General features: G+C 55.8%; 2 protein-coding genes across 3 annotated transcripts; both read left to right on the top strand.

Moving 5' to 3' along the window:
- The first annotated feature begins 4,742 nt into the window (after positions 1–4,742).
- On the top strand, positions 4,743–7,746 carry RPS14 (ribosomal protein S14). The gene is made up of 5 exons (XM_030957374.1): positions 4,743–5,033; positions 6,187–6,337; positions 6,621–6,782; positions 6,964–7,040; positions 7,636–7,746. The coding sequence occupies exons 2-5, from the start codon at positions 6,189–6,191 to the stop codon at positions 7,701–7,703; spliced, it is 456 nt and encodes a 151-aa protein (XP_030813234.1). The 5' UTR covers positions 4,743–5,033; positions 6,187–6,188; the 3' UTR covers positions 7,704–7,746.
- Positions 7,747–11,904: 4,158 nt separating this feature from the next.
- CD74 (CD74 molecule) lies at positions 11,905–15,958 on the top strand. Of its 2 annotated transcripts, XM_030957500.1 has the most exons (9): positions 11,905–12,009; positions 13,100–13,275; positions 13,399–13,490; positions 13,579–13,632; positions 13,809–13,904; positions 14,138–14,228; positions 14,549–14,737; positions 15,050–15,135; positions 15,237–15,958. In XM_030957500.1, exons 1-8 carry the CDS (start codon positions 11,939–11,941, stop codon positions 15,121–15,123), a joined length of 843 nt encoding a protein of 280 aa, XP_030813360.1. In that variant the 5' UTR covers positions 11,905–11,938; the 3' UTR covers positions 15,124–15,135; positions 15,237–15,958. The 2 variants fall into 2 exon arrangements, with proteins under 2 accessions (XP_030813360.1, XP_030813361.1); XM_030957501.1 differs by lacking the exon at positions 14,549–14,737 and having other exon boundaries at positions 15,237–15,817.
- Positions 15,959–16,088: the final 130 nt, after the last annotated feature.

Here is a 16,088-nt window from a genome sequence, read left to right as displayed (position 1 = left end):
GCTCCGCCGGCCCGGCCCCGCTCGGCGCGTCCCGCCCGCCGCCCGGGCAGGCACCGCCCCCGCCGCCCCCCGCCAGCACCGCCCGGGGGCCGCGCGGGGCTCCGCGGCTCGGCCGGAGCCGGGGCTGGCCCGGGACAGCGCCGGGGGCAGCGCGGGGCTCGGGGCTGCCCCGCCCCTCCCAGTGCAGCCCCCGCTCCGCGCCCCTCCGGGTCCGGGTGACCGTGAGCCGGGCGGTAATCCCCCGGCGGGAGGGCTCAGATCCCCGCGCCCCGGGTGCCTGTGACGATCGTGGTGCTCGGCGATGCTCCCGCCAGGCCCCCACATTCCCACTGTTTGCCGGGATGAGCACGATGGGGTGTCCAAAGGGTATGGCCCAGGCCGTGTGTTTGGTGTAACTGGGGTATCAGGCTCCTACACAGAGCCTTTTCATCCTTCCCCCAGTGTGCACACACCCTTTGTGTCAGATTTCTGAAGGCGGTCAAACCTGAGGTTGTCCCCAGCCTCCTGCCCATCTGCAGAACCCAGGTGTCATTTCAGGGCGCTGGTATCACATCGTTTCAGCTTTTCCTCCCTGACTTCAAGATAAGCTCAAGGGCCACATCCAAGTTACTGGCTGGCTGCCCCCAGCCTGCATGCACACACACAAAATTCCCTTCATTCCTCAGAGAGGGGGGAAATGAGCTGCTCCACTCCTGCCCGGCCCTTGGAGGCTGCTGGGGACTGTGCCGGCATGTGGAGGCATGCTCAGGTCCAGAGTTAATCACCCACTCAAGCCGCCCAGGTCTGTCTCACTGCCCACATTCGAAGGGATGTGGTGCATTAAGACAACCCTGTCAGGTTTCGTGTCCAGCCCATGGGGACAAGTTTCATGTCCAGCCTGCAGGGATGAGATGTGGCAGAAGGTCTGCTGGGTTTGGTTAAGGCAGCATAGCCTGGGAGAGCTTCCGACTGAACAAGAGTTGAGAAAGCAATTTCAATCAAGTGGAGCAAGCAGATAAACAAACAAAAGAAAAACAAGAAAGGAAATTGTAGGGAAATAGACACAAAGAATGGCAGACTATTATGGCTGCAAATTTTCTAAGTATTCATTGAAGTCAAAGACTTCTTATCCTTAAACATTTCGCTTCCCTCACAAGCACTTTCTCTGAAGATCCCTGAATATTTTGCAAATGCCAAAGTTACTTGAAAGCTCAGAAAACAAAAAGGGACAAACAGCAAGTTTTTCAACTGTGAACTGCTGTAAAGGGTATTAAAGGGATTATTTTTTTTTCAGCCTTAAATGATTTGCAAACTCAGCCTGAAAAAAGTATCTCCCCTGGGAACAGCATTCTGAGGCCATACTAACCTCTGCCAGAGGAGATTCATGCACAAATCATTGAGCAAAAAGCCAGCAATGAGTAATCAAAGGCACGCACCAAACTCCAAGAACAATCTGCAGAATCCACAGTCTCAAGCGGTAAAGTTTTCCACTGAATAATTTCTTCTGAGAAAAAGGAATTTGTTGAATTCTAGGTCTGGCATTTGTGAATACCTTTTTATTTTTTTAAGAATAAACGACTCACTGGAAACAGAAAACTGTTCGGAAAGGCACTGGGATTTATTAATACCAGCTTTGCCATTTTACATGAGTATCAGGTAGCTTTTTTTCCTTGCCTGTCTTCTGTTTGCAAACACAAAGGAAACCAATTCCTTTCCTGCGTGCTTTAAGCTACAGGCTCTTCTTCAGCACATCTGTCAGAAAGCAGTTCAGCGGCTTTCCTCTGCATTGTTTCCAATTTATTAATCAACACTTCCAGCTCCCTACTGAGTTACAGCCACATTACGGTCCCCTTGAAGTCCGTGGCAGCGCTTCCACCAACTTCATTAGGACCAGAAACTCGCTCTTGAAGTCTCTGCCAACTCCTTAAGTGCTTTAACTTCAGCATTGGAGATTTCTGTTTTAATCTTCCTACGCCTGTTTCTGACACATCATTTTACATGTGTGCATGCACCAACTGCCCTTCTTGAAACTAAAAATGGCCTTAAAAGCAAATGGAAAAGTTTGGGGTTTTTTTCACCTGTGAATGATGCAATTGGGACCCTGAATGTCTCTTTGCCGTGGCTGTTAGAGGAGAGATGCCATCCTGAGGGGTCTGTTAGAGAGCCCCAACTGCAGACTCTGCTCCATATCAGGCAGACAGCTGGGGTTCAGCCTGCTTCAGGGGGAATTTTGGCCTCTTCCAGTTTCAGTCTCTGTTTCAAGGCCACCAGTACTGCCACTGGTCCATGGCTCGTGGGAACAGGTCACAGCCATAGAAACAGTGATATTTGAGCACCAAAAAATTCCTTCTTGTGGGAAGCCCGGAGCTGGGGCCTTCGCAGGTCAGGCCAGTCACTTCCCACTGACCCCACTCAGCCTGAACCACTTTACTCCAAGGCCAGAGCCCGGCAGGAGAAGATGTTAGGAGCAGCATTCCCGTTTGCCTGCCCTTTTTTGTTTAGTCACCAGCTGAGTTATGAAATCCGCCTGCAGCGTCACCGTGTCTGTGGGTTTCCCATGGGCTGGAGAGGCTATTACCAAGGAGCAGCTGGAATGTTAATTACCCATTAAGGAACTAAATCTGGGGGATTTCTCAAAGCAAATACACATCATCTCTGGCACTAACCCCACAGTGGCCTGAGCATCCTTCCCAGCCAGGCTGGAGGATGCAATCCTTGCAGCCCCTGCTGGAAGCCCCTCCCTTCTCATCCCAGCCAGGGAACACTCTCAGCGCTGCCCTCAGCAGCAGGACAGCCTGGCTGGAGCTGCCATTCAAGCCCCAGGAACATTTTGCGGGGCAGGCAGCTCCCTTGCACACACAGCAGAACTAGTGCAAAGTGAAAGGGAAGAATGCGTCCCAGGGAGTGGAGAAAGCTCCATCCTGTCCAGAGGCTGGAGGGACCAGGAGCAGTCTGTCTCCCAGCAACTTTGGGGCTGAGGGCAACACAGGATTTTGAACCAGTGGGTTAATTCTTTTAGCAGCTCATATGGTTATTTCAGCCTGTCACCCATAAGTTGAGGCCTGCCTCTTTGCCTCTGGCTTGCATCTGTTCCAGGGGACTATCCATAGGTTCGTACAGTCCTCTTGGAGGATTGTCACAGGCAGAGCTGCACACGTGGCTCCATGGGGACAAACCCAGCCTGCCTGGCTGCCTGTGCAGCCCTCACCATCCCCAGGCTCCTCCTCAGACAGGGCACCACAGCACACATGCCCTGACACAGGCTGACCTCTGCTGCTGACTCTTTCCTTCCCCTTTCCTCCAAATCAGGCCACAGCCGCTGCCACCGGAGCTCCCGGCTGGAATTACAGGAGCTCTGCCAACGTGTATTTTAAAAGCCTCTCCTTCAATATTCAAACAGGAAGATCCCTGATGCAGTGGCAAAAGTGTATCGAGCACAGGAACAAGTGAAGGTGTTCCAGGGGGTCAGGATTGGGGTTACAGTGGCATTGCTGAGCACAGAGAGCTTTCCCAGGGAAAAATCCCAGCACGGGTGGGCGTGGTGCAGCAGGACAGGGAGCCTTCAGGATCAAATCTCTTTTTCCTGCTGGCAGCCCAGAGGTTTGCATCCTGGAATGCTTGGCCAGAGAAAGGAAAAGGTATGGGAAATCTGGATGAGCAATATGGGCAAGTGGATGCCACCCTAAAAACACACAGCACCCCACAGCTGCAGAGGAGATGGGCATGAGAAGGGAGGCAGAAGTTTCTGACGGGCCAGCACCAGATACTCTCCATGATGCAGAGGTGCTGGACCCTCCCTGCAGATGTTTCCAGGCCTTTGGACTGCGCAGCCTCACTAGCAGTGCTGTTACAAGGAGCCTCCCTTGTCCAGCTGCTTCTCCTCCACCAGCCCAGCTCTGAGCACAGCTCTGGGCGCAGATCTGAAGCTCTGTCCGGCGTTCCCATGGAGGGACCACGGGTGCTCCTGCTCTGTCACTCACACCCCAGCCCATGTGGCTCAGAGCCCTCTGTTTCCCAGAGGCAGCCCAGTACCAGGTGCAGCAGCCGGAAGCACGGCAGGATCATGCCCAGGAAGCATCTCATCAGCACTATAAATTCAATTTCATTGTGCCTCTGTTCTGAAGCTTTTTGGTGTTCCCCATCCTTACTCTCCTGAGCACTTTTTAAATCACTTGAAAACAGAAAATATTGCGTTGTTGGACCCCCTTCATGTAAAATTTTACAAACTGACATTTTTTTTTGTTGAGGTTGAACAAACCCTCTCTGTCACAGCTCAGGGAGGTGTTCCTGCACCATCACTCACAGCTCACAGCTGCAGTCTCCGCTTCTCCCATCCGCTGCCAGAGCTCCTGAGAGACTCAATGTGACTGAAACCTCTCCCATCAGCTCCTTGGCAAAAATACGCCACTCACACATATTAAACCACCACACACATCCCCTTGTGGGTGAGTTCCCCACCACCTCCTCGCAGTCAGGGCTCCGGCAGGGACAAGCAGCTGCCTGGAGACCCCCAGGACCCCTCACCATGCTCAGCCCCGACAGCGGAGCGAGGGGGAAAGGCCTGCACTCCAACCCGGCTCTAGCTGAGCCGGGGCACAGCCGGCTGCAGCGGCGGAGCCGGGGGGAAGCAGGATGCTTGCTGGAGTTACACCCATTTCCCTCCAGTTGTTTTTTAAGCCGGTTCGTTTCCAAAGCTCTCCCGGGCCGGCTCCGTCTGGAGCGCAAACACCCCCCGAGCCCGCCGCCATCTTGGGAAGGGAGCCGGGGGGAGGCCGCCGCCATCTTGGGGAGGTCGGGCCGGCGGGAGAATTAATTGTGTGCGGGGACAGGCGGCCGCGCTATGCCGGGGAGATCGGCCCGGCCCGGCCCGGCCTCGGGAGGGACGGTCACGGTTTGGCTCGGCCCGGCAGGATCGGGACTGGGATGGGGACACAACCCTGCGCCTGCGGCAGCGGACCCACCGCCTCCCGCCATCCCTTCCGGGTGAGGCGGTGACCCACGCCCCCTGACCCCGCCGCTTCCTTTCCGCGGCAGCCGCCGGAGCAGACGGGCAGGTGAGTGCGGGCCGCGCCGCATCCGCCGCCATCCGCCCGCTCGCGCCTCGCCGCCGCCTCCGCGCCCGCCGCCCGCCCTCGCGGGACCGGGGCTACGCGGGGCAGCGCGCTGGGCGCGGGGGAGGCGCGCCTGGCGGAGCGCGGCCATGGGCCGCGGGAGAGCCGCGGGCTGGAGTAGCGGAGCGCCCGGCTGGGGCTGCTGGGCCCCGGGCCGGCCTTCCCCCGGACACTGGGCGGTCGGGGCCACGGCGAAGCGCGGCGGTTCGTCGCTCGGAGCTCGATGCCGGCGGTACAGCGTGTGCTGCGTGCTCCGTGTGGGCCTCGCTGGGCTGGGGAGAGCGCTGTCCGTGGAGCCCGTGCGCCATGGATGTGTCGAGGAGGGGATGTGGTGCTATCGAAGTGGCCGCGCAGACACTGCTGTAAATCGATGTTACAGTGCTCGGGGCAGTTGGTGGAGAGGGCACGGCCGAGGGTGAGCCTGGGTTGTGTTTGGGTTGTGCAGCGGCCGGACGTGTCCCTTGTGCAGGGCGCCGGCTGTAGCAGGAGTTTGTCAGGAGAGGGCAATAGGGAACCGTTTTTCTGTGCTTGGCAGCCGATGCCCAGGATCCCCGGCCATCAAACCGAGCACAGCCGAGTACTGCCCCTGCTGTCTCCCATCCTTGGGGGTGGGCTTCGGGAGCAGGAGACTTGGCTGGGCTCCCAAGGATGTGGTTGGGAGACCAATATTGTGGAAAAACCCAAGCTGGTATTTAAGAGGTCTGCAGACTCGGGACTTACTGACAATACCGGGTCTGTGTAATTGTTTGGTTTGGTGTTTTCTTTCCATAAACCCACATAAATAAAGGGAAATGCTCATCATTGCTGATTATCAAGGAAATGAGCTCCCTTGTGCACTGCTGTGGTGGGACTTGGGGACGTCAGCTGCCATGAAGTGCAGCAGGAGAGACTCCTAAACAGCTGTAGATGATGACCTGTGTGCCAGGATACAGCAAAGTGGGAACTGTGGGGGTTATAAGAAATGTACCTGTGTTTTACCAGCGGTAACTCACTTTTTCTTGCTTGGTAAAAGGTTGAAATAGCAGGAATTTCATAAAATTCTTGAATAATGCTGAGAAGCTACCAACACTCATACATCTCTTTTGTTGTTGTTCAGAAATGGCACCTCGTAAGGGCAAGGAGAAGAAGGAAGAGCAGGTCATCAGCCTGGGACCCCAGGTTGCTGAAGGAGAAAATGTCTTTGGTGTCTGCCACATCTTTGCCTCCTTCAATGACACTTTTGTCCATGTGACTGATCTGTCTGGCAAGTGAGTATGGGACAGGCATCACCTCACTGCAGTGCCCAGCTCCTTCGGGTGTGAAAGCAAAAACTGGGTTTGGCAAGAGGTTCCACCAAATCCTTGAGTTTCTGCTGAGCTTCATGCATGGTGCATATACATGAGCTGGGTGGCTTGGTGAGCTCTTCTGATCAAGATGGTGTTCAGGGTGCTGTGTGGCTTATTGATCTGGTAACATTGGAAATAATAGGTTCTGGCTTGGGGGAAGAACAAAGAATGGCTTTGTTTTGAACATCACCTTTTCCTTCTGTAGGGAAACCATCTGCCGTGTGACCGGTGGGATGAAGGTGAAGGCAGACAGAGATGAGTCCTCTCCCTACGCAGCCATGCTGGCAGCCCAGGACGTTGCCCAGAGGTGCAAGGAGCTGGGCATCACTGCCCTGCACATCAAGCTGCGTGCAACTGGGGGCAACAGGTACAGCAGGAGGGCTGGGACACCAGTAGTGACATGGCTGTGGGGGCTGGTGGTGAATGGGTGTGGAACACCAGGAGGGTGGTTTGGCATGGGGAAAGTGTGGCTTTCATATTCCTGGCTGTTTGTAAACTCTGTTCAGCCTCTGGGTCATTAAAGGGGTTGTTGGTTCTGACTCCTCCAGGACCAAGACTCCTGGACCCGGTGCTCAGTCAGCCCTGAGAGCTCTGGCCCGCTCTGGAATGAAGATTGGCCGCATTGGTGAGTGAGGAAAAAAGGGATTAATCTTAACTTCGGGACTTCATGGCTGCTTAGATGGCACCAATGAAAGGATTTCATGTAAACAGATCCTTAAATTGACCAGTAGGTGGTGAGAGCAGTACTCAGAAGCCCGGTTTCTGTGCGCAGGGCAAACCCCAGCTTGGAGCAGGATGCTGCTGCTCCTCTGATGTCACATGGCTGTTCTGGCACCTAAAAATACCTTGTTGGTCTTGGTGACTCAGTAATAACGGAGTTCTCCAGCTGTTGTAGGGAGAGTCCTGAACTTTGTAGGGAAGTTACAAGATGCAGTGGTGATGGTTGTGCTGAAAATTCTTCAAGCATCCTGTGTTTCTTTTGAACTGCTGTGGCTGCTTGGTTTAAGTGGGATGGGAGATGGGGATTTTTGCTTGCACAGCGTTAAAGCCCTGGGTACCCAGCCTGTGGCAAGTTCCCAAATACCTTCACAGAGAGTTCCTTCTGCACATATGCAACTCCTGTAGTGTCCAAGTGCTAAGGTGTTGGGTGGTGGCTGTGCCCAGGCGGTTTCTGGGGGTGCCTCTGGAAGATAACTGTGTTCTGGATTCTCTCCCTGCAGAGGATGTCACCCCCATCCCCTCCGACAGCACTCGCAGGAAGGGTGGCCGCCGTGGACGTCGTCTGTAATCAGCGCAGCACCTTCTGTTATTAAAGCTCTCTTAAACCTCCATTTAGCTCTGTGTTTCTTACTGGGGTGTGCTCAGAAGCCAAGGGGCTTCAGGTAATTCCATCCACAGATGGCTTGTGCTATGGAGTGAGGCCTCTGGCTTGGTGGGGAACCAGGCTGGCTGATCCAAAGCCACAGGGGTCTTGGGCTTCATATAGTAAAAGCTGCTTTTAAAATGAGTCATGACCTCTTGCATCTCCTGGAAAAGAAAGCTGGGCTGGGAATGAGCAACTGCTGCTGGATTTTCTGCAAAATGTTGCTTAATGCATCACTTCCCTTTTCTGTGGAAAAAGTCCTCTCTCTGCCTGGATATCTGTTCCTAAGCCAGCATTTCCCTTGGCACAGCCATAGTGTTTTATTTGTTATTTTATATATGGCCATGGAAAATATTAGAACAAACTTCCCTTACTGTCTTAAACATGCACCATTTGCTGTTCAGATCACTGTTTTCCTGTCCTTAAAGTGGTGATTAAACTCCTTGTGGAGAACGAGTCAAAAACATGAAACCAGAAGCAGCTCACCCAACACAGAGCTGAAAGAGGAGGGGGCAGGACAGAGGAGAGAGCAGGGAATGGGGCACTGTTACCAACAGCTCCACTCTGGTTTTTGATACTCTGCATGCAGTGAAAGCTGTTGCTGTTCCTGTTAGCCACGCAGGCGTGGCATGTCTGAGGGCATGGCATGGCAGATCAAGCAGGCAGGGTTTCAGGTTCCCTCCTGCTAGTGGGGTTTTTAGTTTATTGTTTGTTGCAATTTTGTTGGTTGGTTTGTCTTGGGCTTTTTTGTGAGTAATGGTTTTTACACGATGAAAAGCCACCGTTAGTACAAGATTGGATGTGGCACTCAGTGCCATGGTTTAGTTGAGGTGTTAGGGCTGGGTTGTACTCAATGATCTTAAAAGTCTCTTCCAGTCTAGTGATTTGTGTGTTCCATGTGAGTTACTCTGTCCCAGGGGACATCAGCGTGGCTGTTTCATAGGGCACATCTGGGGAGAGCTCTACAGCAGAAATCCAACACAGGACCTTTGCTGCAGCAAAAACTGAGCAGGCTCTGCTCATCTCAGTGCAGGGGAGGTGTTTCCACTGACTCCCTCTGCTGCCCACCCTGGTCCAGGCCAGTTCAGCCCTGCTGGTTTATACACCAGATGTAGAAAGGGGAAGGTGGATTTCCTCTATTAACCTTTAATCCTTGGAAGCTGGAGCCGTGCAGGTGCACACAGGGCTGGCTGAGCTGAGTTGCTGTTCACCCAGCCTGTGCCATGTGCTGCCCTGGCAGTGCTGTGCCATGGGCAAGCTGGTGCCTGGGCTCACTGCACAGTTAAAGGCAGTATTTGCTTTGATTTCTTAGCTGACCTGACGTCTTTGAAGCAGTTTCCTGTGTTGATGCATAACCCCAAAGAGGAAATGATGAATGAGGAAGAGAAACTGAAGCCCCAGCAAAGGGCAGCTTCCTGGCTCATGTCCTGGGGCTTTCTGGAGGGAAAGGCCCTCCTGTCAGAGTGGCATGGATGGGTCTCCTGGCTCTGGACACTCCCTGGCCTCACCCAACTGGCTTGTCTTGAGTGATTCAGTGAGGAACTGAATCACCTGCACCCCTGTAGCTGTACTGGGTGATGGCTTCTGGCTGTGTGAGTGGGGATGCTCTGCCTGTCCACCCTGTGTCACTTCAGCAAGGATGCTCATCCTGTGGAGGGCATGGGGCTGTTCAGGGGCTGTGCTCCCTCCCCAGACACAGTCAGTGGTCACTGGTGAGCCCTGTGGCTCAGCCTTTCCCCTCAGGTTTGCCCAGGGCTGATCCTGTGCTGCTGAGGGTTTCACCTCAGGCTCGGTGGGAAATGTGGGTCTGTTCCCCAAACCTTTGTGCAGGCTCTGGGGCTGAGAGCTGTGAGACGAGGCCCAGCTGGTGATGAGTGGCTTCCTGTGAATGCCCACTGGGTTATTCCACCTCACTGCCTGAAATAATTGCTCTGCTGGCCTGGTCCTCATCAGAGTCCTGAAATCACTCCTTGCTCCAGATGGCTTTTTTGTCCTCAAAAAAGACTTGTGAAGTTTTTGATGGGCAGCACCAAACACAAAGCCTTGGGGTAACAGGTTGGTGACAATTCATTGCCAGCCTTGGGCGATGGGAGAGTGAGGAGGGTCAGACAGGATGAAAGCTGTTCTCTGAAAGTGTCTTTGTCTTCCCTGGAAAATCAGTTCACAGACTGAGAACCCACCGGGTGTCACAGCCCTGGGCAGAGAGCTGTGTGTGAGGCACTGAAGAGCTGACTGGAAATGTCTGTGTGTGGAGCAGGGGCTGACTTAGGGCTGACATTCCTCCTCCAGGCTGGGGCTCCAGGGGCTCAGCCTGCCTGGGAAGGGGATGTTCCTCACCCCCAGGTTATCACCCACGTTTGTGGTTTGCACAGCCGGCCCAGCTCCATGGAATCGCTGAAGTTTTGTTTGTGAAGTTCCTGTTCCGACTTTCTCTGGTTCCCCTTATGGCTGAGGCTGGTCACGGAATGCACCAGGAGCGTGGCCTCCAGGCAGGGATTGTGGCCCCAAAATGAGGAGCTGAGTGTGGGCTGGGGCTGTGAGGAAAACCAGCGTGTCCCCCAAAAGTCCCAGTGCCCATGAGGGTAGAGACAAAAAGCGTATGGAAGGCTTTTGTGTTCCTTCTTTCCACCCCACCCCCCTTTTTTTTCCTTCCTTTTTTTTTTTACTTCTCTTTCTTCCCTTTTCTCTCAATCTCTTCTCTCTTTTTATTTTCTTTCTAAACCCCTCTAATGTTTCTAAACACAGCTTTGTTACAGGCCTGGGATGAGGCTGATGGACACCCTGGGGCAGTGCTGTGTGATTCCCTGGGTGCCCAGGCCTTTCTCAGCTGGGTTGCAGGGTCAGGATCAGGCTCCAGGCACCAAAACCTTTCTCTGTATGGGGCTGCAATTTCCCACCAGGAAAGTAGGAGCATCATCCCACCACGTTTCCTCCAGGAACAGCACCTGCCAGGAGACCCCACCCTACCCCTTGTAAGTGCTTTGAAATTATCCCTTCGTCTGCTCTCCCAGGGCTGTCCTGCCAGCTGGGAGGCTCAGGACTGAATCAGGAAAAGAAATGGAGTCTCTGAAACATGTCCCTGCTCGCCCCAGGGGGTTTGCCAGGTAACCCGTGGTGCCTGGTTAGGTAGGGTGAGGCAGGACTTTCAACTCCACATTTGCAGTTTCACTTTTGGCTGAGCTCTGGCCAGGATTGTGCTGAGTCCTGACGCCGGAGCCAGCTTGGTGCTGGGTTCAGTGTGACCCTCGGCCCAGCGTGGACATGGGGGTCTGTTACCCCTGTGCTGCTCTGGGACACTGTGTAACACCTCCAAATCCAGCATTATGGGGTGGGTGGCTGCTCCTGCCCATGGAGCCCTTGTGGGGCTGTGGGGGGCTGGAGACCCTCATTGCCCCACTCCCACTGGTGCTTTGGGATCGCTCACATCCAGGGGCTGTTCCTCCTCTCTTGGCTTTGGGGGTTCAGCCCCTGGAAGCTGCTGCAGGCAAAGCAAAGAGGGTAATGCTAGAAGGAAGGAGGGCTTGGAAGCCCTTGATCCTTTAGTCACCATCCCTTCAGCCTGAGAAGTGCTGGCCAAGAACCCCCACCACAGGGAGGGTCCAGAGTGACCCTCAAGGAGGGGCTTGAGCCCCAGTGCAGCTTTTCCCCAGCAGCAGGGGAGGGGGCCAGGGAGGAGGGGTGCACCCTGGCACTGTGCCCCCATGGAGGGTCCTGCTCAGCTTTTGGTGTGGGGGGTCCTCCCCATGGTGTCCCACCCCCCTGTCCCAGCTCTGCACCCCACTTCCTTCCTCGCACCTTTCCTCTCACCCTCCCCACTGCCACCCCCGTTTTCTCACCTCCTGCCCCCCAGGGGTACCAGCACCTCTGGGTCCATGGCACCGGTGTCACCAGCTGGGCACGGTGACCTGCTGGCGGCGTGGGGTGGGCAGTGAAGCCCCACAGAGCGGCCGTGGAGCTCAGGACCGTGTCCAGCATCATCTCTGAACTGGAGACCTCTGGAGCAGAGCTCTGCCTGACAACGAGTGATGCAAGTGCCAGCAGCCAATAGCAGGTTTTTTTTGGCCTCCCCCCTCGGGTGTCAGGGCGGGGTGGGGACCCGAGGGTATTTCCAGAAGCCTCCCCGGGGGGTGCTCATTGTGTTCGGGGAGCCCAGCGGAGCCATGGCTGAGGAGCAGCGCGACCTCATCTCTGACCGCGCCAGCGGTGTGCTCAGCGTTGGGGACACCCAGAGGTGCCACTGCTGGGGACACGGGGATGGGGCGCACGGGGAGGGCAAAGTGGGCACAGTGGGGACGTGGAGCAGGGGGGTTATTGCGTGGTTGTGGGATGGAAGGGGATACAGTAGGGTCAAGGGGGCACAGAGTGACTATGGGGCAGGGGATGGGGCGCAGGCTATGGGAATGGGGCACTGTGGAGCTAAGAGGGCCGTGGGAGGGTCTGTGAGGCAAGGCAGGGGCACGGGGGGGCTGTGGGATGGGGGGAGTTGGGTGGTTGTGGGATTGGGAGGGCACGGGGTGGCAGCGGGATGAAGGGGGTCACTGCGCCGCTGGGCCAAGGGGACAAGGCGTGGCGGTGGGGTGGGCTGGCTCACAGGGTGGGGTGTGGAGCCATGGCTTAAAGCTTTGGGGGAAGCAGCTCTGTGGGAAGAGGCTGTGGGAGAGGCAGGATGAAGGCGTGGCCATGGGGCAGGAGCGGACCCTGGACCCGAATGGCTTTATGGGGCTGCCCCCCCATGTCCCAACTCCTCCCCATGTCCCAACGCCAGCAGGGGGGGACACCCCACCCAAAACTTGCAGCCAATCAGAAGCCCCGGAGCTCTGACGTCACCAGTCACCAGGCAGACGCCCGCGCAGCGCGTCCCGCTCGGGACTTGTCCCTGGGCCGGGCAGAGCCCGGGCAGAGCAGGGACAGGGGGGGACCTCCGGGGCACCGCTGCACCTCGACAGCGCCACATTCAGCCAGCGGGGCAGGATCGGGCACAACATTTTAAACAACATCCCATGAGTCGTGTCCTCTGCCCCATGGACCGGCGAGATGCCTTCCAAGCGGCTTCATCATCCCGCAGAAGGCGATGCCCAGAGTGATGCTGTTCCCCAAAATCCCCTGTCCCGTGCCCTTTGGACCCCCTCCCGTGTCTCCCCTTCCCCCGCCCCCACTGTGGGTTTCGCTTCCCGGTGTGGATGGGTGCTGAGGTTTCACTTCTGCTCTCTGCGATGGGGGAATTTGCATTTGTCTGGCTGCAAACCCCCGGAAGGGGGTGACAGCAGGATGTCACCTCCTGCTGCCGCTGGGCGGCTGAGCTCCCTGTGCGTGTCCCGCAGGTCTGCGCTGGGGCGCAAAGCCGCTTTCTCCACGCTGTCCATCCTGGTGGCGCTGCTCATCGCCGGCCAGGCTGTCACCATCTACTACGTGTACCAGCAGAGCGGGCAGATCAGCAAGCTGACCAAGACCTCCCAGAACCTGCAGCTGGAGGCTCTGCAGAGGAAGCTGCCTGCCAGTCAGTAGCCCCATGGGCACCAGAGTGCTGGGGGGTGGAAGGGGAGAAGGGATCAATCCCTCCAGGACCCTCCTGGACCACCCAACCCGGTTGGGTCCCCTCACAGTTCTCCTTCCTCGGCAGATGCCAAGCCAGTGAATAAGATGAAGATGGCCAAGGCAAACACGCCTCTGGTGATGAATGTCCTGCATCCTGCATCCTTTGAAGACCTTTCGGTAAGAGAAGTGCACCACTGCTTGGCACTCCTGCTGCCCTCGGGCCTTGCTGCCGTGCTCACATTGCCCCTTTGCCTTTTCTCTTAAGTTCAAGGCCCCTGCTAGCAACAAAACCGAGGACATCGTGAAGCACCTGCTGCTGGTAAGGTCCCCTGCACCCCCACAGCTGCCTCCTGCACTGGTCTGGGGTCTCTGGGGGTGCTCAGAGCTGGTGGGAGCTCTGACCTCCTGCAGCATGTCTGGCTGACACCAGCAGAACTCCAACTCCCACCCCCCACCTCATTTTTCTTTGCCCTCACTGTGGTGGTTGCTCTACAGCAAGCAGACCCCAGCAGGAAGTTCCCGGAGCTGAAGGACAACCTGATGGACAACTTGAAGCACCTGAGAAGCACCATGAATCATATGGACTGGAAGGTCAGTGCTTGTCACTGTCATCCTGTCCCACCTGCCTCCTCTCCAGGAGTGCTTTGGGAAGGGACATTTATCAGGATAAACAAAGTCTGGCTTTAGCCAGGCTTGGGCTGCTCCCACCCAAAGGAAGGGGATGGTGTTCCCCACCTTCGCTGTCCAAGCCAGAGCTCAGGACATGGCTCCCCTGGGGCGAACTTCCCCCATGCCCATTAATGTGCTGGACCCTCTCATTGCAGTCCTTCGAGTCCTGGCTGCACAAGTGGCTGCTGTTTGTAGAGGCCAAGAACCCCAAGTCTGAGGACCGCAAGACAATCCCAGCAGAGAAAGGTATTGGGGATGGGACTGCAGAGCTGGGCACAGGCAGGGAGCTGTTGGCATGGCATATCTCACATGGACCTATTTGTTCTGTGGGAAGCCCCTGTTTTGTGGCTGTTAGGACATCACAGAACATCTCTGCCTGTAGGGCATTTGGGGTGAACAAAAGGCTGGAGCCCCACCCCAAATCCTCCATCCCTGGTCAGACCAAGAGCCTCAGAAAGGTCCCCGAGCACGGCTTGTTCACCTTTAACTGTTTGTGGATAGAATCTCCTGCTGAGGGGAAGGGCCTGGGGGCTGATGGAGTGTCCCCTCTGTTTCTATTGCCCTAGTGCTAACTAAGTGCCAAGCAGAGGCAGCTTTTGGGAGTGATCTGGTGGGCCGCTTCCGCCCCCAGTGCGATGAGAACGGCGACTACCTGCCCAAGCAGTGCCTCTTCTCCTCTGGCTACTGCTGGTGCTGCTACAAAAATGGCACCAAGATTGAGGGCACTGAAACTCGGCAAAAGCTGGACTGCCCCGGTAGGTGGCCAGGGAGGAAGGAGTAGTGTGCGTGGACTGCTTGGGAGTAGAGCTAGGAGAGGTGGGCATGCAGGCTTCAGGGAGCACCCCTCACCCGTCCAGCGCCAGTATGTCGAGGCTTTAAGGGATCCCAAAACCCACGGCCCCCCGCAGGCAGCTGGAGCTGAGGTGTGCAGTCAGGGCTTTCCATGAGCCCCCTTGCCCCCCACGCAGCACTGGGTGCAGGCTCTCCCCTGCTGCCCTCAGAGGGATGGGGGTGGGCGATGGGGCAGCCCCAGGGTCCAGCACCCACATCCTGCCCTCCCTTTGCAGGCACTGCTGCTCCCAGTGCTGCTGCTGGCACCCCAGAGCCAGAGGAGATGATCTTCTCTGGGGTCGACTTGTGAACCCAAGCAAAGGTGAGTGTCCAAGAGCCCCCAGAGTCCTGGGGACTGCTGGAGAGGGGTTTGGGGAAGTCCTTGAGCTGTTTTACTGAGTATCTCCTCTTGTTCCCCCACAGAAGAGTAGAAGAGGATGCCAGCAGTTGCCTTCAGCATCCCTGCTCCTTCAGCTCCTGATTAATTTTTTCTTTTTCTGCTCTTACATTGCTTTTCCAAGACAGTTAACAGTGGGCATCCCTGGGCACCCTTCCCTGGCTGCACAGCTGCCACCACCATCAGACAGAGTCCCCTCAGAGGGTGGGTAGAGCAGGCTGGAAAATTATTTCAACCACCTCAGATCCATAAATCCTGTTCTCTTTGACTCGACCTCCAACAACACCCAGGCAGCAGTGCAGCTCACCCCTGCTGAAGAACTAAAGCTTCCTTAGACTGAACAAATATTAAAAGCAGCAAAATAACCCCCACCAGCTTCTTAACTGATTGCTGTAGGCTGTAGCCCTGTCAGATTCCTGGAGTAAATGGGTTTTTATTGTGGAGTGCTCAGATTTGTACATAGAGATTCGCCTACAGCCTCAGCAGTGGGTAGCCATAGGCAGAGGGGCTTCTAATTTTCCTGAATGTATCTGATTGTTCCTTTACAAATGATCTCACAAGCTAATAACCTCAAATAAACTTTTGAATAACAAAGCCTTGTAAGCAACTCCAGCAGGGCTTCGTGTGCTGTTTGCAGCTGTCCGAGGTTATAAAGAAATGAAACTTAACAAAAAAGAGATACAAGAAAAATCTCTGCAGGCACTTGGACAGCTGTATCTCCACCCAGGACTGGCTGTGTTCCTTGTCCCATCCCTTGTTTGGTTTCATTGGGAGCCTGGGGTCCCCCTGCCCCAGACAGGCAGACCCTGGGCTCTGCTCTCCCACCCATAACATCCTCCAGAGCCAGCCAGCCTTGGCCTCTCCTGAAAGCAGCTGAA

This window comes from Camarhynchus parvulus, chromosome 13 (genome assembly GCF_901933205.1).
Source record: "Camarhynchus parvulus chromosome 13, STF_HiC, whole genome shotgun sequence".
Lineage (NCBI taxonomy): Eukaryota > Metazoa > Chordata > Aves > Passeriformes > Thraupidae > Camarhynchus > Camarhynchus parvulus.
The sequence above is the reverse complement of the archived record's forward strand: the minus strand, read 5'-3'. Positions and strand labels throughout refer to the sequence as shown.

Excerpts from the sequence above, each read along its gene's own strand:
- CD74 (XM_030957500.1), top strand. The coding sequence starts at position 11,939 with ATGGCTGAGGAGCAGCGCGACCTCATCTCTGACCGCGCCAGCGGTGTG. Across the intron at positions 13,276-13,398 it reads GCAGAGGAAGCTGCCTGCCA|ATGCCAAGCCAGTGAATAAG; the intron begins GTCAGTAGCCCC and ends CTTCCTCGGCAG. Across the intron at positions 13,905-14,137 it reads TGAATCATATGGACTGGAAG|TCCTTCGAGTCCTGGCTGCA; the intron begins GTCAGTGCTTGT and ends CTCTCATTGCAG.
- RPS14 (XM_030957374.1), top strand. The coding sequence starts at position 6,189 with ATGGCACCTCGTAAGGGCAAGGAGAAGAAGGAAGAGCAGGTCATCAGC. Across the intron at positions 6,338-6,620 it reads GTGACTGATCTGTCTGGCAA|GGAAACCATCTGCCGTGTGA; the intron begins GTGAGTATGGGA and ends TTCCTTCTGTAG. Across the intron at positions 6,783-6,963 it reads CGTGCAACTGGGGGCAACAG|GACCAAGACTCCTGGACCCG; the intron begins GTACAGCAGGAG and ends TGACTCCTCCAG.